General features: G+C 41.4%; 3 protein-coding genes across 9 annotated transcripts in view; 2 read left to right on the top strand and 1 right to left on the bottom strand.

The window, feature by feature from the left end:
• LOC120511064 overlaps positions 1-133 on the bottom strand; it is a 10,536-nt gene extending 10,403 nt beyond the window's left edge. Inside the window, exon 1 of the mRNA XM_039727683.1 lies at positions 1-133. The gene's annotated coding sequence lies outside the window, so the exon portion shown is untranslated.
• On the top strand, positions 1-12,838 carry LOC120511063 (solute carrier family 35 member E2A-like). 3 transcript variants are annotated; one of them, XR_005629664.1, is made up of 11 exons: positions 1-133; positions 982-1,203; positions 2,618-3,160; positions 3,992-4,127; positions 5,047-5,174; positions 6,201-6,321; positions 6,664-6,717; positions 7,318-7,390; positions 8,558-8,703; positions 10,201-10,528; positions 10,594-12,838. XR_005629664.1 is itself a non-coding variant. In XM_039727681.1 (10 exons), exons 3-10 carry the CDS (start codon positions 2,836-2,838, stop codon positions 10,442-10,444), a joined length of 1,227 nt encoding a protein of 408 aa, XP_039583615.1. In that variant the 5' UTR covers positions 1-133; positions 982-1,203; positions 2,618-2,835; the 3' UTR covers positions 10,445-12,838. The 3 variants fall into 3 exon arrangements, 2 of the variants coding, with proteins under 2 accessions (XP_039583615.1, XP_039583616.1); XM_039727681.1 differs by having other exon boundaries at positions 10,201-12,838; XM_039727682.1 differs by lacking the exon at positions 1-133 and having other exon boundaries at positions 168-1,203; positions 10,201-12,838.
• Positions 12,839-15,432: 2,594 nt separating this feature from the next.
• LOC120511112 (cyclin-dependent kinase 11B) lies at positions 15,433-27,458 on the top strand. 5 transcript variants are annotated; one of them, XM_039727769.1, is made up of 18 exons: positions 15,433-15,591; positions 15,866-15,990; positions 16,473-16,611; positions 17,112-17,242; positions 18,353-18,475; positions 19,596-19,691; positions 19,796-19,924; positions 20,640-20,705; positions 21,182-21,351; positions 21,800-21,890; positions 22,130-22,251; positions 22,547-22,652; positions 23,141-23,262; positions 23,410-23,517; positions 24,226-24,342; positions 24,574-24,722; positions 25,641-25,830; positions 26,684-27,458. In XM_039727769.1, exons 1-18 carry the CDS (start codon positions 15,536-15,538, stop codon positions 26,774-26,776), a joined length of 2,133 nt encoding a protein of 710 aa, XP_039583703.1. In that variant the 5' UTR covers positions 15,433-15,535; the 3' UTR covers positions 26,777-27,458. The 5 variants fall into 5 exon arrangements, with proteins under 5 accessions (XP_039583703.1, XP_039583701.1, XP_039583702.1 ...); XM_039727767.1 differs by having other exon boundaries at positions 21,176-21,351; XM_039727768.1 differs by having other exon boundaries at positions 19,593-19,691.
• Positions 27,459-27,815: the final 357 nt, after the last annotated feature.

Here is a 27,815-nt window from a genome sequence, read left to right as displayed (position 1 = left end):
CCCTCCGCCGCGGGGGTCCCCTCGGCGCTGGGCAGCGCGCCCGGCTCGATGGAGGGGCGGCTCGCCGCGGGCCTGGCCGGCTCCGCGCGCCCCGTAACCCCGCGCCGCTTTGCTGGGTTTCCTCGTGCTTTTGGTAAAATGGCCTCCCCGCCGCCGCGGTGACAAAGGGGCGAGCCCCCTGCTCGGGTACGGCGTGCCCGGCCAGCCGCCGGGGCCCGGCGGGGCGCGGCCGGAGCCGCCTCCTTAGTGCGGGGCTCCGGGGACGGGCGGCCCGGTTCCGCCACAGCCCGGTGCTGCCCAGCCCGGTGCTACCGGAGCCCAATTCCACCACAGCCCGGTGCTATCGGAGCCCGGTTCCGCCGCAGCCCGGCGCTGTGGGAGCGCGGTTTCACCGCAGCCCGGTTCCGCCGCAGCCCGGCGCTGTGGGAGCGCAGGTGCCGGCCGGGATGCGCTGAGGGCTCCGGGGCTGGCCTGAGGGAGGGAAGAGAGGGCGAGCCGCGGAGCAGGATCCGAGCCGGGCCCGGGCAGGGGGGTGGCGCTGCTGGAAGCCCCTGGCTGGGTCGGTGCTCCCGGGAGGGCTCCGAGCCCGCTCCGCTGTGCGGGGGATGCTCCGGGAGCTGCGGGAGTGGGAATGCGGCTGGGAGGGCTCCGGCAGCGGGTGAGCAGAAACACAAAATGCTGAGCTGTTTCAGCGTTTTCTGCTGTTGTATCTGCAGTGTCTGTGGTGTTGGATGCTCTCGTTAATGAGCGGGGCTTGCTCAGGGTGCTGGGTTTTGTGCGTTTGCTGCGTTGGGAGCAATGTTTGAGTGACCTTTTGCATAACACACAGAGGGTCATGGACACAGAGATTTGGTTTGTCACTGTCACATCAGCCTTAGCTTCCCCAGCCCTTGCAACATATTCGAGCTTTAGTTTCTGTTTGTGGAGAGCCGGCTTTCTAAAGTTCTCTGTGGGTATTTTTTCCACCATAATTGTTACTAGGAGTGCAGTTAAGGGCTGGAGAAGATACAAGGAGAGTGAGAGGCACTCACGCTGCCGCTTCTTTGTGAGTAATCCAAGAGAAACAACTGCCAACCACTGCCACGTTTTCATCTGTTGGTAAACATCAGCTGCCGCTTGGCCTTGAGGGAGGAAGACTGAATTAGTTCCAGATGGAGAACTCTTTCAGCCCATTTAGACTTTCCAGTTGATTGGAGCCAGCAGGTCAGTAATTTAGGGGAGTAATTTGGTTGTTATTTGCTGTTCTGCTGCCTGCCGTGTGGCCGCTCAGTGATATCAAATCTGATATCAAATCTGATATCACAGCGCTGCTGAGGGTGAGGCTTTGGTTGTGCTTAATTGGTCTTGGGTTTAATTAAGTTGTGTAAACAGAAAAGCTATTGAAAAAGCTGTGATAATTCACTGTTTTGAATGTAGAGGGATTTTTTTAATGACCTGGAAAAGGAGGAGGAGTCAAGAATCCATTTTTCTGAACAAATTGTCTTGGAGAACGTGTATCTTTCTTCAGAGTTTTGTGTTAAACTGGGTTAACCACCAGTTTGTGATTTAATGTGATCGTGTCAGAGGGTCCCATACCTCAGTGTGCTGCTGGCAGGAATTCCTGGAAAAATGGGAAGAGATAAGGGGGATGGAAATCTGCAGTGCATGGCTGTAGCAACTGGGGAGTGTGAGGAATGGAAAATTTCACTGTGGAGCAGCTGCTGTGTAGGGTCCCGAGACTGACACCAGGTACTGAACTCCTCAGTACCTCCTTGTGGTTTATTTGAAGACATTTAAAAAGCATTAAAAATAAAATCTTAAAGAAAATAGAGTGAACTGCTCACAAAATCAGGGCAGGTGCAGTAGCTCTTGTTGGAACTCTTGTATTTCTCTTTCTTTCACAGGGTGGTTTTGATGTTTGCTACTGTAACTTGCCAAATTTTGTGTAATTTGTAAAAGAAAAAGCTCTGGTTGCAAATAATTTAATGTCTTTTGCTGCCAAATCTGTTGTTAAGGCTTTAAGAATTAGTTGCAAGTGCTAATACTGGATTGGAAATTACAGCAAAATGAGGAATGTTGCATTACTCCCATGTAATTAAATAAATGTAAAAAATGGAAAGCTCTTGGACATATTTCCCTACTTTTTCACTTGGATACATTTACCAGGGTAGCTCTGGGATTACTGGGAGTTGCAGCCCTTGATTGTTGTTCTCTTTGACTCAGATTGATAACAGGTTAATTAGTCTGAAGGGCAGAGGTTCCTGCTTGGATTTGCTGGATTGGGAAGATTTTTCTGGGGAGTGTTTAAAGACAGAGGGAAAGGAAAGTCACTGTAGAATGTGGAAGAGGAGTTAGTTTTAATTGGAAAGGCTGTGTTGAGGTGCTCCAGAGGGAAAAGGACATGAAAACACAAAGTCTGGTGGGTGGGTGGGTGTTATTTTAGAATCAAAAACCTCCCTAAGATTAGTTCTTGTTGCTTAATCTTGGCATGAAGACAAGGAGTTCAAAATCCAGCCTGAGGGATTACAGAAGTCTCTTTATCTTTTCTAAAGTGCAGGTGAAATGTGCTATCTTTGCTGCATTAGGGATATAAAATCACACATCTTTTTTCCATTTTTCCCTTTTTTTTCCCCCTTAGGCAGAAATCATGGAGCAGCCCACATGAAGAATCCTGTGGAGTTTATATTCCTGCAAGATGTCCTCAGAAGGACCAAGCCCAGTTTTCCAGGCCCCTGGGAGATGAAACATTGACCACATGACATTTTTCTTTCAACAAGTGCTTCGTCAGTGTTGCTTTGTGTGAAAGACAAAGAATATTTGGAAATATTTGGAATATAAATCTTTCTTCACCTCACCATGTCGGCCGTGTCGAGTGCCCTGACCCCCGAGGCCCCGAGCCCTCCCCAGCTGGAGGAGAAGCCAAAAGGAAAATCCCTGTTCCAGCTGGGCTCCCTCTTTGCCAACAGGAGTGAGAAATTTGTGATTGCTCGCAGTGACAGTTTGCCAGAGGAGAATGTCCTGAAAATCACCATCACCGAGACCACGGTCATCGAGTCCGACCTGGGCATCTGGAGCTCCCACGCCCTCATCTACCTCACCTTGTGGTTTTTCTTCAGCTTTTGCACTCTCTTCCTTAACAAATACATCCTGTCCTTGCTGGAGGGGGAGCCCAGCATGCTTGGTACCCTGCTTTTTTCTGAATTCCAGGGGGAAATTGGTTTATTTAGTGGAATGGGAGCTCCAAAAGCTGCCAGAACTGCCAGAGAATTTGGATAATGCTGGTGGGGTTGTTGGGGTGTCTGTGCATATATACAAAATATTTGTAGTTTTCCAAACCAAAGTTCTGTTCTCGTGTCCTTCCCCTCCCAAGAAATATCCCAGGATAATCTTATTTTTATTTGTTGGTATTGCTGGATGATCCCTTCCAGCTCAGGGTGTTCCATCATCCTGTGATTGATAATTCCAGATCATCCCATATAAAGCTGAGGGAGAGAGTGGTTGAATTGAAGTGAAAACTGCTTGGTTTGGAAGGTGTGGGGAGGGATTTTGGGGCTGGGAACTTGGGATTTTGGCCTTTAAAGTGGTTCCTGACACTGTCCTTTCCTCCTCTTGCTGAAAGATGAAATTTTCCTCATAGAGGGGAAAAAAAAGTAATTTTTTAGTTTTCTGTGCTGGAGGGTTTAACAAAAAGTCAAATTTTGAGTAAATTGTTGATGCTCCCCAGAGCTGTGCAGCACAAGAGTTGCCTTTGGTGATCTCTGTTATCCATGGCCATTTTAGTTCTTTTTTTTTTCTTAAGGAGCAAAAACCAGGCGGTTCATCTGTGAGCCAGGTCTACAAACATTTGGTTTCTTGTGCTGCCTTGCTCAGATGCAGAAGTAAAGGGTTGATGTGAGAATACATAAAACACACACTGCCAAAACCACCACGGACGTGTTCATGTAAGAGATCTTCTCACCACAATTAATTTGTTGTGTTCTGACTTCATTTCCCCTCTCTGATCCAAATGTAGGTGCTGTTCAGATGCTTTCCACCACCTTCATTGGCTGCATCAAGATGTTTGTCCCTTGCTGCCTGTACCAGCACAAGACCAGGATCTCCTACCCCCCCAACTTCATCATGATCATGCTCTTTGTTGGATTAATGAGGTAAAAAGGAAACATTCCCTGCTCCAGCTTTGCTAATATTTGTATTTTTCCATACCAAAGTTCTGTTCTCGTGTCCTTCCCCTCCCAAGAAATGTCCCAGGATAATCTTATTTTTATTTGTTGGTATTGCCAGGATAACCTTATTTTTATTTTCTGTTTTTCCTTTGCCCAGATGTCAATTTTTTGGCCTTCCCATCACATTTACATTTTTTCAGAGCTCACTTCTCTTTCCATTTACTTTTTCCTGCTCTCTTTTGAGGCTGATGTTTGTTTAGTGCATTAATATTTATCAGCCTTTTGCCTCAAAAGTCATGCAGGCTATTAAAATTTATCTTTTGTAAAGTAAATATTTGCTGGGTGCTGGGGTTGTATTAGTTTGTGGTCGAGGAGGGAATAAAAATGCCTGGTTGTGTTTCCTCTGCCCTGCAAAACTGATAAAGAAAATCAAATAAGTGATAAATTCAATTAATTTCAGAGTTTAAACTGTGGTAATTGTGTAGCATATCTAATTTACACTAAAGATGGATAACTGCAGATGCAGTTTCCTTGGTGAATTTCTGTTTCTCAGAAGATTTGCACTTTTCTGACTGAGCCTGTTGAAAACTTTGCCTTAAAAAATGGCCCCTTGAACCTTGGAGTGTGCTAAAAAGTCAGTTTGTTTTCTGGAAATGCACTCTGCAGCCAGAGCCATTCCACATTGCCCAAGGGTGCCTTTATTTGCTTTAAATAAATAATGTTTAAGCCAGAGCTGAAAGAAAGATCTGAGCCTGCAGGTGCAGGAGAAATCACAGAGCAATTCTTTTCATGCTGCGTGTCCCAGAGTGGCTCTTGAATAATTATTTTAATTTCTTTTGGTGCACTCATTCCTTTTTTGTTTTTTTTTTTTACATGAATTTCTTGTGATTTTCTCCTGCTGCAGATTTGCAACAGTGGTCCTGGGGCTGGTGAGCCTGAAGAACGTGGCAGTTTCATTTGCAGAAACTGTGAAAAGCTCTGCCCCAATTTTCACTGTCATCATGTCCCGCATGATTCTGGGGGAGTACACTGGTGAGTCCTGAAATGAGATTGAATTGCTCTTTGTAATTGGCTGTGGTGAGAGTCTGGCCACTAAAATATAATAAAATATAACATCATAATATAATATATAATATAGATATTATAGCATGGCATATATTACCTATTGTATCTATTATCTATTTATTATATATATAATATAGTCATGTCCCAGATGATTCTGGGGGAGTACACTGGTGAGTCCTGAAATGAGATTTAATTGCTCTTTTTAATTGGCTGTGGTGAAAATCTGGCCATTAAAATATAATAAAATATAATAAATGTAACATCATAATATAATATATAATATAGATATTATAGCATAGGATATACTTTACATACTTTATATACTATATATAATATATATATCATACATATAATATATTATATATATTATACATATTATATATATTATATATTACATTTACATATATTTATTCTGTATATAATATAATCATGTCCCATATGATTCTGGGGGAATACACTGGTGAGTCCTGAAATGAGATTTAATGACTCTCTTTTTAATTGGCTGTGGTGAAATTCTGGCCACTAAAATAAAGTAAAATAAATATAACATCTTAATATAATATGGTGTATTATGTATTTTGTATTATACATTATGTATTTTGTGTTATGTATTATGTATTTCATGTATTATGTTATATGTTTTATATTTTCTGTGTTTTATATTTTCTGTGTTTTATATTTCTATATTTTCTACTATATCATATAATACTATATTATATCTAGGTATATATTATATATGCAATATATTTTATATTATATACATAATATTTAATATATATTATATAAAATATAATAAATGCAGCTGGAAGAATCTACAACAAGTAGAATTAAAAGGGTTTGGTAGAAGGAGATTATTGTCATTTTTCTATCAAGAAATTTTTGTGGCATTAAAAAACTGAATTTCAGTGTGTTTTTTTAATTTCTTGCTGTTGAGACTTTGGAATTGTCTCCAATAAAAAATAAACAAACGAGTGGGGCTGCCTTTCCCTGCAGGGCTGCTGGTGAACCTGTCCCTGGTGCCCGTGATGGGGGGGCTGGCTCTGTGCACAGCCACGGAAATCAGCTTCAACATCCTGGGCTTCTCTGCTGCCCTGTCCACCAACATCATGGACTGGTGAGCACAGGGCACCTGGGGGGAACAATTAATGAAATTAATTCATTCAGTTGGGAGATGAAATAGTTTAACGTGATTCATTCTGTACAGTGCACTGAAATGGTGGTATTGGAAATGGATTTTTAATAAATTATTCATTTGCTCGCTCGTCTCTAACAGCGTTATTGAAATGAAATAATAAAATTCATTAGAGCAAACTCCTTTCTGTGCTTGGAGGAAACATTTACCCACCTGAGGATTGGTGAATTCATTGATTTGTCCTAATTAAAATACAGAGAAATGGTGGGTTATAATTTAAAAAAATTAATTTTTGTTAATTTTAAATTTATTTTTCTTCCCTAGTTTGCAAAACGTCTTTTCCAAAAAACTACTCAGTGGAGATAAATACAGATTTTCGTAAGTATTCAAAATATATCAGGTTTGGTTCTGTTTATTTGCATAAAGAAATTAAATATTTATCATTGTATTGCACCAAGGTGCAAATCTGATCACTTCTATCATTTTATCAGGGTAAGAAAACTCCTCTGAGCTCCCACTGCAAGATTCATAATCAACTACAACTCTCAGAAATAAAGATTTGAAAATAAAAATATAAATAAAATAGAAATGTTTATATAAATATCTACATATTTATATAACTATGTTATATATAATTACAGGTATTTCTAAAATATTTATTTAATAGTAATATTAATATATAATAGAAACTTTTTATAAATATATTAAAATATAATATTTATAAATATAAATATTAAGAAATATATATTAAACCATCTTTAGCATTGTTGGGTGTGCAGAAAGCAACTTTTGAACTCTGAAACGTAAACCAAAAGTAAAGTTCTGTACTAAAAACCACCTCTAATAATATATTTGTATTTTATAATGAGATAAAAATTGGTTTTTGTGCCTTTCAGCTTCAGTCCCTGAGAGCAAACCTCTGTCTTTGCTTTGAAAACTAAGTTTTAAATAATTTTAATTTTTTTTTCTCCTTTGTAGAGCCCCAGAGCTTCAGTTCTACACAAGTGCTGCTGCTGTGGTTATGCTCATTCCAGCCTGGATATTTTTCATGGTAGTTTGAATTCATTATTTTAATGAATTTATAGGGATTTTTAAGGATTTTTTTAGGTTTGGTTTTTTTTTTTTTTAGTTGTGAGTAGAATGTGCAACAAAGTTTAATCTTAAATTTTACCTTTTATCCTTCCCATTTAAAAAAAAAAGTTATTTGAAAAATTAATTTTTGATTTTAAAAAATCAGCCTGAAATACAATTTGTCCAATGTTTGCAAGAGATTGGGAAGGTAAAAAATAGAAAATTTTAAAATAAATCATTTAATATGGACATGAGTTAATCCCAAAATCCTGAATTTATCCCAGGATTTTTGAGTTCAAATCATGATTCTGCCTCAGTGCATTTGAGCTTTGAGATAAAAACTTGCAAAGAAAATCTGGAATATTTGTTGATTTTTTTTGTTGCCACTTGTGGTGTACAGGAATATTCACTCTGAAAGCAAATTATTTTGGAGAAAAAATTACAGGATCTCAATTTTCTGTATGTTTTAGGTTTCATTGGGCTAAAATTTAAATATAAAACTCTCTCTGCTCCTAACAGTTGGGTGGAAAATCACTTCTAAATTTTTCTCATGAACTAAACACTTAAATTCCATTTTTGTTTTAGAATGTGCACATTTTTTTTGATAAAAATTGCAGGATTTTAATGTCTTGTATATTTTTGGGCTGAAATTTAAATATAAAACTCTCTCTGCTCTTAAGAGTTGGGTGAAAATAATGTTTAGATTTTTCTCATGAACTAAACACTTAAATTCCATTTTTATTTTAGAATGTGCAAAATTCTTTTGGATAAAAAATGCAGGATCTAAATGTCTTGTATGTTTTTGGGCTAAAATTTCAATATAAAATTCTCTGTGCTCTTAAGAGTTGGGTGAAAAATCACTTCTAGATTTTTCTCATGAACTGAACACATAAATTCTATTTTTATTTTAGAATGCACTTTTTTTAAAATAAAAATTGCAGGATCTGAATATCTTGTATATTTTTGGGCTAAAATTTAAATATAAATTTTATATTTAAATATTTTATATTTTATATTTTAATATTTTATATTTAAATTATATAAATTTTCTCTCTGCTCCTAACAGTTGGGCAAAAATAATTTTTAGATTTTTCTCATGAACTAAACCCTTAAATTCAAATTTTTTTTGGTTTTTTTGACATTTTAGGATGTTCCTGTGATTGGGAAGAGTGGGAGGAGCTTCAGCTACAACCAGGACATTGTGATTCTCCTCCTGATTGATGGAGTCCTGTTCCACCTGCAGAGTGTCACTGCCTATGCCCTGATGGGCAAGATTTCCCCTGTCACCTTCAGGTAAAATTTAAAATTATCAGCAGCTTTATTTTCTGTTTTTTCATCAGGAACATGATTTAATTTTCTCTGATCAGGAGCACTGTTTTGTATTTTTTGATCAGGAAACAATATTTTCTAATTTTTTTTGGTCAGAAACATGATTTTCTATTTTTTTGGTTAAGAACACTATCTTGTATTTTTTGTCAGGAATTTTATTTTCTATTTTTTGGTCAGGAGCATTATTTTATATTCCTTTTCAGGAAGTGAAATTTCAGGTGGTGTTTAAAAAAAAAAAGTGGAAAACTAAAGGTATTTTGCAAAGAAATTGAGGTAAATCATAGGATGGTTGGGGCTGGAAGTGGAATCTGAGGTGGTATTAAAAAAAAAAAAGGAAAATTAAGGTTTTTGCAAAGAGATGAATGAGGGAAATCCCAGAATGGCTGGGGTTGGAAGTGGAATTTCAGATGGTGCTAAAAAGAAGGAAAATTAAGGTTTTTGCAAAGAAATTCATGAGGTAAATCATAGGATGGATGGGGTTGGAAATGGAATTTCAGGTGGTGTTTTTAAAAAAAAATATATAACTAAAGGTGTTTTCCAAAGTTCATGAGGTAAATCACAGGATGGTTGGGGTTGGAAGTGGAATTTGAAGTGGTAATAAGAAAAAGGAAAATCAAGGTTTTTTTGCAAAGAAATTAATGAGGTAAATCATAGGATGGATGGGGTTGGAAGTGGGGTTGGAAATTATTGAAAAGTGCTAAAAAAACTCCAGAAACTAAAGGTATTGTGCAAAGAAATTCATGAGGTAAATCACAGAATGGCTGGGGTTGGAGCTGGAATTTCAGGTGGTGTTAAAAAAAAAGGAAAATTAAGGTTTTTGCAAAGAAATTAATGAGGGAAGTCACAGAATGGTTGGGGTTAGAAGTGGAATTTCAGGTGGTGCTAAGAAAAAGGAAAATTAAAGTTTTAGCAAAGAAATGAATGAGGTAAATCATAGGATGGTTGGGGTCGGCAGTGGAATTTCAGGTGGTGTTCAGGGGCAAGGTTGACGTTAAACCTGGCTGTGGGATGTGGCAGAGCTGCTGTCCCCTCACGTCCCCAGTGTCCCCTCACGCTCCCTGTTGTCCCCTCACGTCCCCAGTGTCCCCTCACGCTCCCAGTGTCCCCAATGTCCCCTCACGTCCCTGCTGTCCCCTCACGCTCCCAGTGTCCCCCTCACATTCCCTGTTGTCCCCTCACGCTCCCAGTGTCCCCCGCTGTCCCCCTCACGTCCCCGCTGTCCCCTCACATGCCCAGTGTCCCCTCACGTCCCCGCTGTCCCCCTCACGTCCCCGCTGTCCCCCTCCCGTCCCCGCTGTCCCCCTCACGTCCCCGCTGTCCCCTCACATGCCCAGTGTCCCCTCACGTCCCCACTGTCCCCTCACATGCCCAGTGTCCCCTCACGTCCCCACTGTCCCCTCACATGCCCAGTGTCCCCTCACGTCCCTCCTGTCCCCTCACGTCCCTCTCGTGTCCCCGCAGCGTTGCCAGCACTGTCAAGCACGCCCTGTCCATCTGGCTCAGCATCATTGTCTTTGGGAACAAGATCACCAGCCTGTCAGCCGTGGGCACTGTGCTGGTCACCGTGGGGGTCCTGCTCTACAACAAGGCCAAGCAGCACCAGCAGGAGACCCTGCACAGCCTGGCCACGGCCCCAGCACAGCCCCCGGGGCCCACCGAGGACACGGAGCCCCTGATCCCCAAGGATCTGCAACCCTATGACTGACTCATGGGGCTCTGCAGCCTGCCAGCGGCTCCAAGGGGCTCCCCCTGGATGGGGCTGTCCTTCAAATCCTCCTGGATGGGGCTGTTCCTCTGGGTCCTCTGACTTCCTCAAATCAGTCTGGATGGGGTTGTTCCTCAGGTTCCTCTGAGTTCCTGAAATCCTCCTGGATGTGGCTTTTCCTCAAATCCTCCTGGATGGGGTTGTTCCTTTGAATTCCTCAAATCCTCCTGGATGGGACTGTTCCTCAGATCCTCCTGGATGGGTCTGTTCCTCAAATCCTCCTGGATGTGGCTGTTCCTCTGAGTTCCTCACATCCTCCTGGATGGGTCTGTTCCTCAAATCCTCCTGGATGTGGCTGTTTCTCTGAGTTCCTCAAATCCTCCTGGCTGTGGTTGTTCCTGTGAGTTCCTCACATCCTCCTGGATGTGGCTGTTCCTTTGAGTTCCTCACATCCTCCTGGCTGTGGCAGGTCCTCACATCCTCCTGGCTGTGGCAGTTCCTCCCATCCTCCTGGCTGTGGCAGTTCCTCACATCCTCCTGGCTGTGGCAGTTCCTCAAATCCTCCTGGCTGTGGTTGTTCCTGTGAGTTCCTCACATCCTCCTGGATGTGGCTGTTCCTTTGAGTTCCTCACATCCTCCTGGCTGTGGCAGTTCCTCACATCCTCCTGGCTGTGGCAGTTCCTCACATCCTCCTGGCTGTGGCAGTTCCTCAAATCCTCCTGGCTGTGGTTGTTCCTCAAATCCTCCTGGCTGTGGTTGTTCCTAAGGTTCCTTTTGAGTTCCTGGCAGGTCTCACCCAGGATTTGAAGCAGGGAGGAGCTGGGAAGGATCCAGGAAAACCTTGGGAAGCTGATGCCCCAAAGAGAGGACCTGGAACGTGGCAAACGTGGGCTCTGTTGTGTTTCCTTGACTCCAAATCACATCCAGGCCTGTGCTGGATGAACTTTGGTGGAAGAACTTTGGTGTCCTGTGGGAAAACAATTCCTGTCTCCGTCCCCATCCAAACAATGTGAAAATGGGGCCCCACCACTGAATTCTGCTGGCAGAGGGATGGAGTTGCTGCCTCCTGGAGGTTTCTGGTTGTTGCTCTGCATTTCCTGCACCCTCCATCATTCCCGTGTGCTGCAGAGATGGAAAAGTCCCAGGAGGGGATTGTCCTTCTACTCCTCAAGCCCCCAAGAGCTCCAGGAGCATTTGGACAGCACAAGAAGGGGTTTTGGGGTGGATTTTGATTTCTGTGCAGGGCAGGAGTTGGACTGGATGGTCCTTGTGGATCCCCTCCCGCTCAGGAGATTCCATCATTCTAAGAAGGGTTGGAATTCCCGCCCTTCCATCCAAAAAAACCCAAATTTCAAGGGTTTGCTTGAAGCAAACTGTGGGGAATGAGCTGTGGTGAGCACCTGCTGCTGGCTACAAATCCAGGATTTGTAGTGGTTCAAAATGTACAAATTTAAGCTGGGAATATTGCATTCTGATCATTTCTGGACAGAACTGAAATGCAAATATTCACCCACGTGAATTACCCTGTGTAAATGGAGTGTTGAATTCAATACTTGTGGTTGTTTAGAGGAAAAAAAAACCACTGAAAATTGTGGTGACAAAGGAAGCAGGATCTCTGTATTTCTGTAAAAAAAACCGATTTTGTTGTTTTAATTTCATTTTATTATGCATGAGGAAAGAAATTGATGGTTTGGTTTTTTTTTATATTATTTCTAAGAGTGCAACAAAAGGCTGCCTTTTAGAAACTCAGGGTTATGAGTCTGACCTGTGTGTAAAATATCTAATTTCTGATTATATAAAGAAATCTCAGAGGCATCTGTGACAGATGGGAGGAATATTAACCATAAACTGAAGCAAATCTTTATTTCTGCTGCTTTTAAGTTTCCTTTTTTTTAAAGGAAATGTGTTTTTTGTGGTAGATCAAAGATTAAAAGTTAACTTTCCTTTTCAAAATTCTGAAAAACAGTCAGTTTTGACAAAAATAAAGCACACATGTAGCTACAAAAACATTCACATGGACTTTTTGGGAACAAAATTTAAATGAAAATGAGTGGATTTTAATAATTGCCACTCTTCTGGAAGGTTGGAGCATGGATATGTAGTGGTCTTTATGGTAAAAATAACAGTTAACAGGAAATTACAATTGGAATTCCTGTAAAATTACATTTCCACACCTCAGTGGCTGCCTGGGGCAGATTCCCCAAAGATCTGAGGGAGAAAAATGCCAATTTTTTCATCCTTGTGTATGTGAGAAGTCTGTGGTATTTTGTTTTCTTTTGTACTCCTGTCACTTTTATAAAAGCTGTGGACTGTGGAGCTCTGTGTTTGGTTTTGTTTTGTTTTTTTTTAATTTGTTTTCTGCCAAATACACTGAGACTTTTGAAAGTATAACTATAAAAAAAAAACCAAAAAAAACAAACAAAACAAAAAGTGTGTTTTGTGTCTCATTTCTGCTTTAGGTGGCTCTGCTCTCACATAAATCCCAACATTTTAAAACCCAGCAGGTTTTTGTTTTCCTGTGACCCTGGGAGGATTTGGGATTGGGATTTTAACCCCTCCTGCTCTGCTGGGCTTTGTCCCTTGGTGTATTTTCCTTTGCCATATTTTTACTTTCCTTCAATTAAACAAACCAAAAACCTTTTTATTCTCCAGTCAGACCAGTAAATCTTATTTTCTCTTGTGTAAACAAGGAGCTTTTTGCTCTTTGTTAAGAATTCTTGAGGCTGTCCCACCCCAGCTCTTCCTGTGACAGAAAATTGATTTTTTTGGGAACATTTTAGAATTTCTGTCCCTGAATTTCTCGTGGCCACACTCAGATCCCCATGACAAGGAGGATCTCTGTAAGCTGGAGCCGTGCATTTTAATTTATTTTACATTTTTAATTCACTCAAAGCGTGTTTTCCTTAAATCTGAATTCCTGATGCTCTGAGCTGCAGGTGGGAGGGGTAACAGCACTCCCTGTGCTTCTAAATTGTCATTATTTCCCATTACACCCCATTATTTCCCACTATATATCATTATTTCCTATTATATTCTCATATTTCCAATGGGGGATGGATAATTAGTGATTTTAGGAATCCTAATTAGGGCTCTTTGCTGTTCTGGGCCGTGTCCCATCCCTGTGTCACCTCTGTCACCTCCTCCCTCACACTCTCACTCATTTCCACGTAGGAATTGCAGCTTTTTGTAGGAATCACATTTATCCACTCCAATTTATTCAATCAAATTTAATTTATTCCATCAAACACTTTGACTGAGGTGGAATTAAAGGCGGCCCTGTGCTGACAACACCTCCATTCGCTAACCCTCTGGGTTTATCGCTACCCAGGCACACCCTCCAGCTTCATTAACGCCCCTCCGCCTGGCCGTTCGGAGAATCTCCCTCAATTAACGCCTCATTAACGCCTAAAATTAATGAGGGGAGCCGTGAGGCGGCGCTGACGCCATCGGCGCGCGGCGGCGGGCGGAAGTGACGCGGGAGGCGCGCGCTGCTGCTGGCCGGGCCCGGTGGCGGTGAGCGGGGCTCTGAGGGGACAGCGGGGCTCTGAGGGGACACCGGGGCTCCGAGGGGACAGCGACACATCCGAGGGACACCGGGAGGCCTCCGCGGGCTCGGGAGGGCAGGCTGAGGGAGGGAGAGAGGGAGGGCGGCCCCGCGGGCGGCGCTCCGTGAGGCAGGCCCGGGCTGCCTCAGGAGAGGCAATTTAAATTATATAAAATTATGTATTCTATACAATTTAAATTATATAAAATTATATATTCTATGTAATTTAAATTACATCGAATTATATATTCTATACAATTTAAATTATATAAAATTATATATTCTATGTAATTTAAATTACATCGAATTATATATTCTATACAATTTAAATTATATATTCTATCTAATTTAAATGATATAGAATTATATATGCTAATTAATTTTATATAAATTAAATTAATTTAAAATAAAATATATAAATATATATAAATAAAGCAATCAACTGGGGCTTGCAGTTCAAGGAACAATTTTTAAAGATTTTATAGAAGAATGGGTAAAAATGGGTTTGGAATCAATTTTGTCTTGCTGTTCTGTTTGGATATTGGTGAGAAAAGATAAATTAATGTAAATAATAATTTAAATTTAGATAATTAATATATAAGTATATGCAATAATTGTTTAAATTTATTAAATAAATTAATTTTAAATAAAAATAGAAATAAATAGAAATAAATAATCAACTGGGGCTTGCAGTTCAAGGAACAACTTTTAAAGATTTTATAGAAGAATGGGTTGAAATCTTAATTTTGGAATCACTTTTACGTTGCTGTTTGATTATTGGTCAGCAAAGATAAATAAACTAATATAATTAATAATTTAAATTTAGATAATTATATATAATTACATACTGTAATGGTATATAATACTATATAATAATAATATATTAATAATAATAAATAATATATTATTATATATTATATATTAATAATATATTTATAGTATATATTATAAATATATTAATAATAATATAAAGAAATATAAATAATAAATAATGTAAATAAAGAAATAATAAATGTGAATATATTATATTTATAATATAAATTATATATTAATAATAATATATTAATAATAATAATATAATAATATATTAAATAATTTAATTTTAAATAAATAGAAATAAACAATGAACTGGAGCTTGCAGTTCCAGGAACAACTTTTAAAGATTTTATAGAAGAATGTGTTGAAATCTTAATTTTGGGATCACTTTTACGTTGCTGTTTGGTTTTGCGCAGCTGTGTGCAAAACAATTATTGCAGAAAATACCACACAGCCATTGCTGCCCTCCTCCTCAGGGTTTAATTGTGCCTGATTATGTCCCATCAATGCACTGCAGCTCCCATGAAGTGCTGCTGCCACAGCTCAGAGGGTGTCCCAGGGCTGACCAGCTGCGCTTTTGGGGCAGCAGCGCAAGCCCTCGGTGCTGTTTGATTGTCTTGGTGCTGGCCAGGCAGTAAAGGGCTGTGCTCTGCTCTGCTCTGCTCCCTCAGTCCGATGACAGGGACTCCAAGAGGGACTCTCTGGAAGAGGGGGAGCTGAGAGACCACCGCATGGAAATCACCATCAGGAACTCGCCCTACAGGAGGGAAGACTCCATGGAAGACAGGTAGGAGTCAGGAGATAAAAAGAGAAAAAAGCTCCTGAAATTAACCTCTCAACATCCTGAGAATTGGGTTTCAAATATCTGAAGGGAAAATCAAATTTTAGATGTGGAAATCCTTTATATAGAACACACCTTTGGAGCACTGGTTAAGATTTAACAGTGTTCCAGTTTTGATTTATTGTGGAAAGTAAAAATAAAATATGAATCTTTTCCAAACAAGGCAATCTGTGAATTTCCCCTGTCACCTCCCTGAGTTTATCCCTGTCCTGCCTTTCAGGGGAGAAGAAGATGATTCCTTGGCTATCAAACCACCCCAGCAAATGTCCCGGAAAGAAAAAACCCACCACAGGAAAGATGAGAAGAGGAAAGAGAAACGCAGGCACAGGAGTCACTCTGCAGAAGGTGCCACTCTGGGAGCTTCTGCTTGCTGGGACTGGAGTAAAGAACAGGCAGAGGAATTCCAGCTGTTGTTGTTTCTCTGGCTGTTCAGTGTCCTTAGGGGAATGCCAGGGGTGTGAGGTGGCTGAGAGGACAGAAATCACTCTGAGATAAGGACACTGAGGTCACTTTTACTCCTTGAAGCCTGATAAGATTCTCTCTGGCTTCACCTCTGATCTTTGTACCTGCCAAGGAAAAAAAATATCCTTTCTAGAGATATTCCTGTTGTCTTCCTGTCAATAACAACCATTTTTTACTTTCATACAAGTATTCATGCAAGATCGTAGAGACTTTGGGCTTTCCAACCCCCTTTCAGAACAGGATTTTCCCTTTAAGAAAACAACAGAGGTCATGGCAACATTTCCCATCAGTTTCACCCCCTGAGTTTTGCTTTCAGTGATTATTTTGAGCAGTAACACTCAGCAATTGATTTGTGTCTGTTCAAGGGAAACATGCCAGAGTGAAAGAGAAAGAACGGGAGCATGAGCGTAGGAAGAGACATAGAGAAGAGCAGGACAAAGCCCGGCGTGAATGGGAGAGACAGAAACGGAGAGAGATGGCAAGGGAGCATTCCAGGAGGGAGAGGTACACCCATACCTGCCTCCTCTGAGCAGTTCTTGTTGTGACATCTCCAAAAAAATCCACTGTAGAAATTGTCTGTGTTCCTGGGAATGTGTTCTTCACTTTCATTGTTTTTAAGTGTTTCATTACCGTGGGTATTCCAGGTGAATTCACTGCCAGTGGTTGGCTGGAATAAAAAGATTGGGTGGTCTTAGAGGTTTTTTTCCAACCTAAAAAAATAAGTACAAACCAGTTTTGCACAGGGGATTAGTTACCTGGATTTTCAGGGGATTAATTAACTGGACTGGCTTAATTTCTGCTTAAATCCTGATAGGGTGGAGAGCTCCTGGTCTGGGTCTTTTAAACCTGTTTTTCAAAGGATCAGCTGAAAAAATCCACCTGATTCTGACTGATGTACAGCTGGGGGTGTCGAGAAGGAAGCTGAGTTCAGTGGTTTGCTGCTGCAATCCAGTTTTCCTTCTCTTCACCAGCTGAATTTGTAACAAACAGAAATTATTTTCCAGAGATCGTCTGGAGCAACTGGAGAGAGAAAGGGAAAGAAAAATCCGGGAGCAGCAGAAGGAGCAGCGGGAGCAAAAGGAGAGAGAGAGGAGAGCTGAGGAGAGGAGGAAGGAGAGGGAAGCCAGGAGAGAAGGTGACCCCCTCTGCATAAACATTCTTCATATTTACTGTCACTTTCCTGCCTGCTGACACAGGGGTGGGATGGAGGGATAGAAAGTGGTTTTTATTAAAGCAACACCAGAATTTAAAAAATATTAGTGGGGAGGGCCTTTGAAATCTGAGGGAAAATGAAATTTAAGTTTTACCTGGGGAGATAAAATAATGTGATGATGTTATGTGCCTTAAATGTCCTGAGAGCTTGGTCAGTCAGTGTTTGCCTCTCCCTGTCAGGGAGATTTCCTATAAAACCAGGATTTCTGGAGGTGCACCCAGCACAACCCCAGCGGTTCTGAACTCTTTGGCTGAGTCTAACTCAGTTTGGTAGAGGTTGAAACCTCAAAATTCCATGTTTTAAGGATTTGGGGGAATAAATTGCAAAGAGGGAGAGGTCATGTAAGTACTGCAGGCATGGAGAATGCTGTACTGGGGGTCAGGTGGGATCGTCTGGTGCCTGAAGTGTTTAAGTTGTGCACCTGAACTCTTTGCACAGCGTGGTGGGTGTTTGCAATCTCAGCTCAGATCCTTCTGGTTCAAGGATCTCTGTCCCAGCTTTCAGAGGTAAAGATCAGAGCCCATTCCTGTGATCGGGTGATGGAGATTGTTCAAGAGTAGCAGAACAAACCATATTTTTTGCTTTCTCTTTCTTGCTCAGCTCATACCAAACAGCTCCTTTTTGTGCTTGGCTTTATGCTGATAGTGCTCAATCTGTGTAACCTTTCATTTAATTGGTTTTATTGTTCTGAATGTTCTGTCAGCTCCTTCTAAACCTCAGCTGGTTTTATTCTTTTACATATTTTCCACTTCTTTCTCTGGCATTAATGCTTTAGAATCAGGGGGTTCACTGTGTAACATACAGGGCAGCTTGCTTCTAAGTGTGGCAGCAGCTTTCTCTAAGCAGTACAAATCCATCTTTTATTTGAGATAAATCAAAGCCCTTCATTCTCCCAGATTTAAGTAGGTTCCTCTCCCACTCTTCCCTATTAACCTGTTAAAAAAAAAAAGCATTTAAATCAGGTGGCTGTGGCAGACAGGACAACTCTAATTAGGCAGATGTAACAATTTCTTGTGGTTTTGTTTTCCCTAGTTTCTGCACACCATAGAACAGTGAGGGAAGAATATGGAGACAAAGTAAAAATGAGACCCTGGAGTCGCAGCCCTTTGCGCCAGCAGAGAGACAAGCTTGAGCAAGGAGAGAGCAGGAAACCAGGTAGCATCTGCCACTCTACACTGTCTTGGGGGGCAGCAGGAGCTGGGCTGGGGTAAAAATCAAATTCAATCAAATTCCACTCATTTTTAGTCTCAAACAAACATGCCAGGTGCTCAGTTAAAGTCTTGTCCAGCTCAGCCCCAGCGGTGTAAGTCTGGAATCTTCAGCAATATCTCTTTCCTAAAGCTGGTTCTGCAGGAGATGCACAGGTGATAAATGGAGTGGATTTAGGGGTAGGAGTAGCAATTGGAAAATTAGCATCATTTCAGATTGAGTTACCCCTGTTTCAGTGGTGAAAGAAGCAGCTGACTGAATTTTTAAAATCCTGCAGTTGAATTGCCTTGCAGGTTAAAAAGGGGTTGGTTATTCCAGCTCCTGTTGGATTTGGGGTTAGGAGCTAAACTACCTTAAAAAGTGACCTCACAGGGATCAGTGTAAGCATCACTGATTCTGTCATCTTGTAGAAGAAATTAATTCTGAAGGCAGAGCTCTGCTTAGATGGTGAATTTTGTTTCCCAAGGCAGAAAATGGTCCCACCTGAAGGTTTGGGGGTAGGGAACTTGCACAAGTGACACAAAAATGCCTTTTTTGAAGGAGGAAAGCTCTGTGTCTGCCTTGCTGACGTGTGCAGCTGTGAAAAGCAGTGTAGGCACTCAGAGCAGGATGGAATCTGCTGGAATTCCAGGTGGAGGCAGCAAGGCCTGGGAAGCTCCTGCCCCATCAACCACCAGGGATTTCTCATGGTGATCACTGCAGTGAGCAGTAAGCAGTGTGTAGGGACCCTGTCCTGGTGATTCTTGTCACCGTGGTGCTTTTTTCCCTTTTTTCCCCTGTTTTAATTCATCTTAGGAAACCTTAGGAACACATCATGTTTAAAAATCAGGTCAATATTCCATATTTTTGGCTGTTGGTCCTGCACCACTGCAATTCAGAAAAGCTGTTTGTCATTGAGCAGAGTGTGAAATTATTATTATTTTTATTTTAGTGCTCTGAATTTCCAATAGTGAATATTCAGCACTGATTTAATGCCAGCAGAAACTGAAGCAGTTACCTGGGAATTCAGAGGCTTGGAAATGATACTCAATTAGCACTGTGGTTTTAATTTTTGTGGTTTCAGCAGTGAAAGAAGAGAAACCAGAAGAGAGGGATCCTCTGTCAGACTTGCAAGACATCAGTGACAGTGAGAGAAAAACCAGCTCAGCAGAGTCTTCCTCAGGTGACTAAATGCAATTTAGGAGCTGTAATTAATTGCACAGATGTAATTAATTTCTCTGCTGAGCAAACACTGTGAGTGTTAACTGCCTGATTATTCCTGGGCAGAATCTGGATCAGGCTCAGAAGAGGAGGAGGAAGAGTCCAGCAGTGAAGGCTCTGAGGAAGAGGGAGAGGAAGAGGAGGAGGAGGAAGAGACAGGAAGCAATTCTGAGGAAGTGTCTGAGCAATCAGCAGGTGAGCATTTCACCAAGCAGGGTACAGGGGTGTGTGATTTTCTTTTTTTTTTTCCTCCTCCTGTGTTATTTTAATTGAACATTTTCCTTTTCTCTTAGTCTAGGCTAGACTGAGACCTCACAGGTCAAGATAACTAAAAAGAAAACACCCAAGTACAAGTCCCATTTTATCCTTTTGTGTAGAGGTAATACCAATTCTTCTTCTAAGAAGCCAGATCAGAAAACTGAGAGCCAATTTTGTGTCCCTAACTGGTCAGCAGTTCAGTAACACATCAAATACTCTGCAGAGCACAATTTGCTCTTCTTTGGGGGGTGGTGAAGTCCAAATGTCTTCGTCATTTTGAGTTATTTTCTGTTGCAAATTTCAGAAGTTTTTTTTCAAATGAAAGAACGTAATAACACCAAGTTCAGTAAAGAAGTCTGAGTGCAGCTGTTCTTGTCATTAATTAGTAAAGAAAAGGCACAAGAGCAGGCTCTGATGGCTGGGTGTTTTTCTTTAAAATCAATTAATACAGTTAATAAGGAAATATTCATCCTTTATTTACCTGCCCATATCCCAATTCCCAGAGAATTGGTAAAAGTTGTGTTCCCTGTTGGAAATGAACCAGAAGTTCTTGGTCACTGGTGAGATAGGAGAGGATTCCAGCAGGGATTTGCCTCCCCAGGAGCTGCAGAAATGGGGATTTTTTCCAATCAAACTTGGTTCTGTTTTGCAGAGGAGGTGAGCGAAGAGGAAATGAGCGAAGAGGAGGAACGGGAGAATGGAAACCACATCCCAGTTGGTACAATGCAAATCATGTTTTAAAGAAGTGTTTAACTGAGTTTTTGCAGCTAGATAAATCTATTTCTACAAATATTTAAAATACTGAAATGCTATTCTCATGCCAAACTCAGAAATTCCTTGAAATCTGCTCCAAGCTTTATGTTTAGAGGGAATGAGTCTGATGAGCTGATGTTTCCTTCTCTTTCATTTTGTGTTCTTTTGTTCTGTCCTCTCATCAAAATCAGAGAATGAGACCCAGAATGAGAGTGAGACATCCTGGGTCACTTTTCTCTTCCATTCTGGTGTCAAGATTTATTTTTCTGACCTACACTGGAAACTGTAGGTGAATTCTTGAAAGAGCAGAGGAGAAATTTGGCTTCTCCACCACCCTCTGCCATGCAGTGCTCAATGTCACCCTTTATTTCCCTAAAGCTGAGTTTAATTAATCCACACAGCTCCTCTTTCCACGACTGATTCTGACTTTTGCAGTTCCAGAGTCGAGGTTTGACCGGGATTCTGCAGGGAGTGAGGTGGAGGAGGAGGAGGTGGGCGAGGGATCCCCTCATTCCAATGCCATGACAGAAGGGGAATACATTCCTGATTCTCCAGCTTCCTCCCCCATCGAGCTGAAACAGGAGCTGCCCAAGTATCTTCCTGCCCTCCAGGTAGGGGATCACCCTCTTCACTATTTTTGATGTTATTGGTGTCTGTTCTCTTGGTATTGCTGTCTGAAAATTGATCCTTATGAGAGGAGAGTTCTGTTTTCATAAACAAACTGGTGTTATTTATATACCCAACAGCAAAGTGCAGAAATACTAATAAAAATCAGATTTTTACTAATTAATTATGTGAAAGGTGCCGAGCTGCTGCCTTTGTGTTTCAGATTATTCTGTGCAAAAGTGAATGGAATCATTTAATCAATCTGCTGAAACACAGGCTCTGTCCAGGATTCCTTTAGAAACTCTGAAAAACAAACCCCAAAGATACCTTTCTCATATGGTTTATAGCTGAATTCTTCTGGTAAATTTTAACTGTGAAGTTGCTGAAGCTTTTTAAAAAGCAAAACCTTCCCCAGGTGCTGGAGGAGTAAATGTTGTCCCTGTGTTTTTCCAGGGATGTCGCAGCGTGGAGGAATTCCAGTGTCTGAACAGGATTGAAGAAGGAACCTATGGTGTGGTGTACAGGGCAAAGGACAAAAAGACTGGTGGGTATCAGAGCCCTCCTTTTTCCTCAGGGGACTTAGGGCTGCAAATTATCATTCTGCATTTTTCAGTGATGAACAAAATCTATTTTAAAAAAATTTTAATATTATTTTTAAATATTTTGTTACCAGCAAGCTGCTCATTTTCAAGGCAGAACAGCACAGATAATTAAATATTTAATCAGTGAGAGATCACCTGGTAATGTGAATTATTAACTGTGTGCAATGTGTTTCCTTTGCAGATGAAATTGTGGCTCTGAAGCGACTGAAAATGGAAAAGGAGAAGGAAGGTTTTCCCATTACTTCTCTGAGAGAAATAAATACAATTCTGAAAGCACAGCACCTGAACATTGTCACTGTCAGAGTAAGGCCAATCTTTTGTGTCTGAAGTAATTTGTTGGTTTTTAAATATTAAACTATCAGCAAGCCTGTGAGATCTTGCTTCTGTGAGCAGTTGTGTGCTGCTCATAAGGCTGTACAGACATCACTGCACAATCTGCTGTTTCACAAAAAATGAGCTGGTTTTTAACAAAAACCACATTTTCTAAGGATTTTACCAATGGCAGCCTCCATCCTCTTCCCATTACATTTCTAACATTGATTTTGGATGCTTTTTAAACACCATGTGTAGGTTTTGCCCCTCTGGTTCTGTGTTGCAGGAGATCGTTGTGGGCAGTAACATGGATAAAATCTACATCGTGATGAATTATGTGGAACACGACCTCAAGAGCCTGATGGAAACAATGAAACAGCCTTTCCTGCCAGGTACTGCTTGCCACAGTGCCCTGGAATTCTCAGAGCTGGAGAAGTGGCCAACACAAATGGCCCTGCTGGCTTTGGCAGTGCCATGTGCTGCTGTGGAATGTCCTGTGTTCCTTGGAACTGAGATTTCCTGGCTTTTTCTGTTTGTTCTCCAAAATCTGACCCAAATTAAGGTGTTGGCTGATCCTCGTGGTGATAGCTGGTGATGAATGCAGTTTGTGTGTCTGGGGTGGAGCTGTTCAGAGGTGAAACTGGGGGAGTTTGAACTGGAAAAGAACACTGGGCTTTAATTTTGGCTGCTTCCTGAGAGACAATAATTTCTGAGCATAACTGGGATGAATTCTACTTTCCCAGATGAATTTTGCTGTTCTGTGACACATTTTTACAGTGCAGGCTCTACTGTGCTTTAACTAGCCACTCCTTCCTGCCCTCTTCCCAAACAAACCACAAATTAAAGGTAGATTTCTTCAGTGCATTTTTTATCATTCCAGGGGAAGTGAAGACTTTGATGATTCAGTTACTACGAGGGGTCAAACACCTCCACGACAACTGGATCCTTCACAGAGACTTGAAAACTTCCAACCTGCTGCTCAGTCATTCAGGCATTTTAAAAGTAAGAATTTGGAAAAAAAAAAAAAAAAAGAAATCAGGACAAATTCTATGCTGCAGAATTACACAGAGTTACAGTGTGCCCAAAGCTCTGTGCAGTGGCAGATGGTGAATGAGCAGTGCTGGAAATGTTGCTTTTTTTCCCTTTCAGGTTGGGGATTTTGGATTAGCCAGGGAATATGGGTCTCCCCTGAAGCCCTACACCCCTGTGGTTGTGACCCTGTGGTACAGAGCTCCAGAGCTGTTGCTTGGAGCCAAGGTGAGTTCCTCCTTGTTCCTCTGGCTGCTGGAGCAGTGACTGCAGTTATGAAATACCTGATTTTATAAATCATGATCAAAGTGAGAGCATGCGTGGGTATTTATATTGATTCATAGCTGAAAATCTTGAATATTCAGTATTTTTACTCCTAATGACATCTAAAACCATCCTCCCCACACAGAGGGTGGGTGACAGATGGGTTTTGTCCCTTGGAATGCTGATGGACTTCTCATGGATTGTGGCAAAATGTCACCTTTGGCAGCTAGATTTTAAATTTCTTTTAAAATTAGTCTAAAACCTGTGATATCTGAGAGCAGAACAAGGTAGTGGCACTATTCTAGAATGTTCCCTGCTGGTGACTGAAATCAGGGTTCTGTAGGGCTGCAGTGGCAAGAGCCCTGCCAGAATAAAATACTGGTTTGTCAGCTGTGCTGCTTTGTTTGTGAGTGGAAAAGAGAGGCATCAGTGTGGAGACTTCACCTTTCATCCTGAATATTTGTGTCATGGGCGTTGCTCATAATTCACAGTAATTAGAAATTTGAAATAATTACAGTTGAGACCTGGCCCTTGGGTATGGGACTGATTGTGTGTGTTCTGCTCAAAAAAACCACAAATAAACCCCGAGAAGCCACAAAATCCATCCAAACAACTCAGTGAAAATATATTTCTGATTTTTCTGAGGTGTAACTTTATTTCCCCTCTTTCCAGGAGTATTCCACAGCCATAGACATGTGGTCAGTGGGCTGTATTTTTGGGGAGCTGCTGACACAGAAGCCGCTGTTCCCAGGGAAGTCAGAAATCGACCAGATTAACAAAGTTTTTAAGGTAATTTTAAAAATATTTTTGGGATTTTGACTGGTTTTAGAAACAGGAGCATTGGTGTTGTTCTTTAACAGAGATTCAGCCTCAATAAAAAGTTATTTAATCTGCTTCACCACACTTCGAGTAGGCTGAGACCACAATTTATTATCTCGTTTCTCTGGATACTTCCCAGCTCCTCATGAATAAATCAAAGCTTGCACTCTGAGTTTATTAAAGAGATATTTTAATTTGCAGGATCTGGGTACTCCCAGTGAAAAGATCTGGCCTGGTTACAACGAGCTGCCAGCAGTGAAGAAAATGACCTTCACAGAATATCCCTACAACAACCTGCGCAAGAGATTCGGGGCTCTGCTCTCGGACCAGGGCTTCGACCTCATGAACAAGTGGGTGCCACCTTCCAGGGGATCCAAATTGGTGTCATTAGACCCAAAAATAAAATTATACCAAAGAAATAGGATTATATCGAGTGCCCAGTAATGAAATGATACCAAAGTAGTAGAATTATGGCCAGTGTCCTGTGATAAAATGATACCAAAGTAATTATTGTACCCAATGCTCTGTAATAAAATTATACCAAATTAATACCCAATGCCCAGTAATAAAATGTACCAAATTAATGGAATTATAGCCAATACCCAATTAAAAAAATGATACCAAAGTAATAGAATTATATCTAGTACCCAGAAATAAAATATACCAAATTAGTACAAAATGTCCAATAATAAAATGATACCAAATGAATAGAATTCCACCCAATACCTAGTAATAAAATTACACCAAAGTAATAGAATTATACCCAATATCCAGTAATAAAATTATACCAAATGAATAGAATTATACCAATAGCCAGTAATAGAACTATACCCAATACCCAGTAATAAAATATACCAAATTAATACAGAATGTCCAGTAATAAAATTGTACCAAATTAATAGAATTATACCCAATAATAAAATGTTACCAAATGAATACAAAATATCCAATAATAAAATTGTACCAAATGAATAGAATTGTGCCCTATACCAAATTAATGCAGGATGTCCAGTAATAATTCTACTCATTTGGTATAATTTTATACCCAATACCCAGCAATAAAATTACACCAAAGTAACAGAATTCTACCCAATCCTACTCACGTAATTTCACCAAATTAAAGAATTCCACCCAACACTGGTACCAGAATCACCCCCAATACCCAGTGCCAGAATTCTGTTAAACACCACAAACCCCTCAGCCTCATTCCTGAACAGTTCACCATTTTTGGGGGCTAAAATCTCCCTTTTTCCCCTGCTCCTTGGCAGCTTCCTGACGTACTACCCGGCGCGGCGGATCACGGCCGAGGACGGGCTGAAGCACGAGTACTTCCGGGAGACCCCGCTGCCCATCGACCCCTCCATGTTCCCCACCTGGCCAGCCAAGAGCGAGCAGCAGAGGGTCAAGAGGGGCACCAGCCCCCGGCCCCCCGAGGGAGGGCTGGGCTACAGCCAGCTGGTGAGTGTGGCACAGCTCCAGAGCCTCCCCTGGGCTGGGATTTGGTTGGGATCCTCACTGGCAGGGAGAGTCCCAGCTTTCCTTCCCAAAGCCCAGGCAGAGTCCAGCTTTCCTTCCCAAAGTCAGTGCTGTGAGTGTGGCACAGTCCAGAGCCTCCCCTGGGGCTGGGATTTGGTTGGGATCTTGAGATTCCCCTTAGATTGGCAGGGAGAGTTCAGCTCCCCTTCCCAAAGTCAGTGCTGTGAGTGTGGGACAGCTCCAGAGCCTCCCCTGGGCTGGGATTCGGTTGGGATCCTCACTGGCAGGGAGAGTCCCAGCTTTCCTTCCCAAAGCCCAGGCAGAGTCCAGCTTTCCTTCCCAAAGTCAGTGCTGTGAGTGTGGGACAGCTCCAGAGCCTCCCCTGGGGCTGGGCTTTGCTTGGGATCTTGAGATTCACCTTAGATTGGCAGGGAGAGTTCAGCTTCCCTTCCCAAAGCCCAGGGAGAGTTCAGCTTTGCTTCCCAAAGTCAGTGCTGTGAGTGTGGCACAGCTCCAGAGCCTCCTCTGGGCTGGGCTTTGCTTGGGATCCTGAGATTCCCCCAGACTGGCAGGGAAAGCCCATTTTTTTCTCTCTCCTTCTTTTTTTTTCTTTCTCATGGATCAAAAGTGGACACAGGAACTAGGAACACTCAAACTGCTTTTAGCAATGGCAAATTTTGAAATAGCAATATGTAAAAATTATTAATAACCTTAACTGTGATGCCACTAAATCAAACATTTGTTTCTCATCTTGAGATGATTTATTTTTGTTGTTTAGATTTTTGGAGGGGTAAATGCAGCTGCCCAGCCCCTGATCAGTGCTTGGTTTTCACAGGGTGATGATGACCTGAAGGACACAGGTTTCCATCTGACCACCACAAACCAAGGAGCATCAGCTGCAGGACCTGGCTTCAGCCTCAAGTTTTGAACTCAACATGGAAAAGGAGGGGGAGAAAAAAAACCCCAAAAGCAAAAAAAAAAAAGCACCATTCATGTGAGTGGATTTGAGTGCCCCAGTTCTGTTCTCTGTCAGGGGCACCAGATGTTTTTCCCTGTGAAAAAACTCAAAGATGATCACAGATTCCAAGGCTCTTGTTTTATAAATCAATGTGGAGTTTAACTGCTGCATTCCATTAGAGGACTGGAGTTACCTGAAAACCCCAGGATCATCACAAACTGTGGCAAAGGACAACTTGAAATAAAGTCCTGGAACAGTTTCTGGTTTATTTTTAGGGTTTTTTGTTGTTGAGTTTGTTTTGGTTTGGTTTTTTTTCCTTGTAAATTTGTAGAATTAAAATACATTTTCAATTGTTTAATAGAGTGAAGGATTTCATTGCTTCACATGCAGCACAGTGGGATGTTGGTGACAGTAAAGAGAGTTTATTTTTTATTTTAAGTGAGTAAATGGTTTGTGTCTGAATATATTTGGGGCAAAAAGAAAAATGACAATGATGAGATTTGTATCCTGTTACCTTGGAGAGAGCTGGGCTGGGTTTGATACTCCCTGACCAGATTTTTTCTTTTGTTCTGTAAATGTATTTACACTGCAAAACAAATTACTCTATTGTTTTATAAATCAAAAAGATTTAATATGGAGACTTGAAACTTTATTTTCTGTCGAAGTTGTTTTGTTTTGTTTTTTTCATATATGCCCTTTTTCCATCCAGAGAAGAACTGAGCTTTTAGTGGTTGTGCAAGGCCACATTCCAGTCCTTTCTGGGGAGAGAGGAGAGGAGGAATCATGTTGGAATCTCATCCTCTGGAGCCCCTGATTTGTGAAGCTGTCACTTTGTTTTGTGGGAACAGGGAGATCTGGAAAACACCACATTTTCCTGCAACCACAGCTGGGCACCAGGCCAGTAAGGGATTAACTCCAACCCTAAACATTTTCTCAGTTTCAGTCCATTTTGGGCAGTTTTGCTGTGGGGCTGGAATGTGGCTGTGCTGCAGTTGTGGTGAGCTGGGAA

This window comes from Passer montanus, unplaced genomic scaffold (assembly GCF_014805655.1).
Source record: "Passer montanus isolate IOZ18808 unplaced genomic scaffold, ASM1480565v1 scaffold62, whole genome shotgun sequence".
In the NCBI taxonomy this organism is placed as follows: domain Eukaryota; kingdom Metazoa; phylum Chordata; class Aves; order Passeriformes; family Passeridae; genus Passer; species Passer montanus.
This window is presented reverse-complemented; position numbering and strand designations above follow the sequence as displayed.

Excerpts from the sequence above, each read along its gene's own strand:
- LOC120511112 (XM_039727766.1), top strand. The coding sequence starts at position 15,536 with ATGGAAATCACCATCAGGAACTCGCCCTACAGGAGGGAAGACTCCATG. Across the intron at positions 18,476-19,592 it reads AGGAGAGAGCAGGAAACCAG|CAGTGAAAGAAGAGAAACCA; the intron begins GTAGCATCTGCC and ends TTGTGGTTTCAG. Across the intron at positions 21,891-22,129 it reads GGCAAAGGACAAAAAGACTG|ATGAAATTGTGGCTCTGAAG; the intron begins GTGGGTATCAGA and ends TTTCCTTTGCAG.
- LOC120511063 (XM_039727681.1), top strand. The coding sequence starts at position 2,836 with ATGTCGGCCGTGTCGAGTGCCCTGACCCCCGAGGCCCCGAGCCCTCCC. Across the intron at positions 7,391-8,557 it reads CAGCCTGGATATTTTTCATG|GATGTTCCTGTGATTGGGAA; the intron begins GTAGTTTGAATT and ends TTGACATTTTAG. Across the intron at positions 8,704-10,200 it reads ATTTCCCCTGTCACCTTCAG|CGTTGCCAGCACTGTCAAGC; the intron begins GTAAAATTTAAA and ends GTGTCCCCGCAG.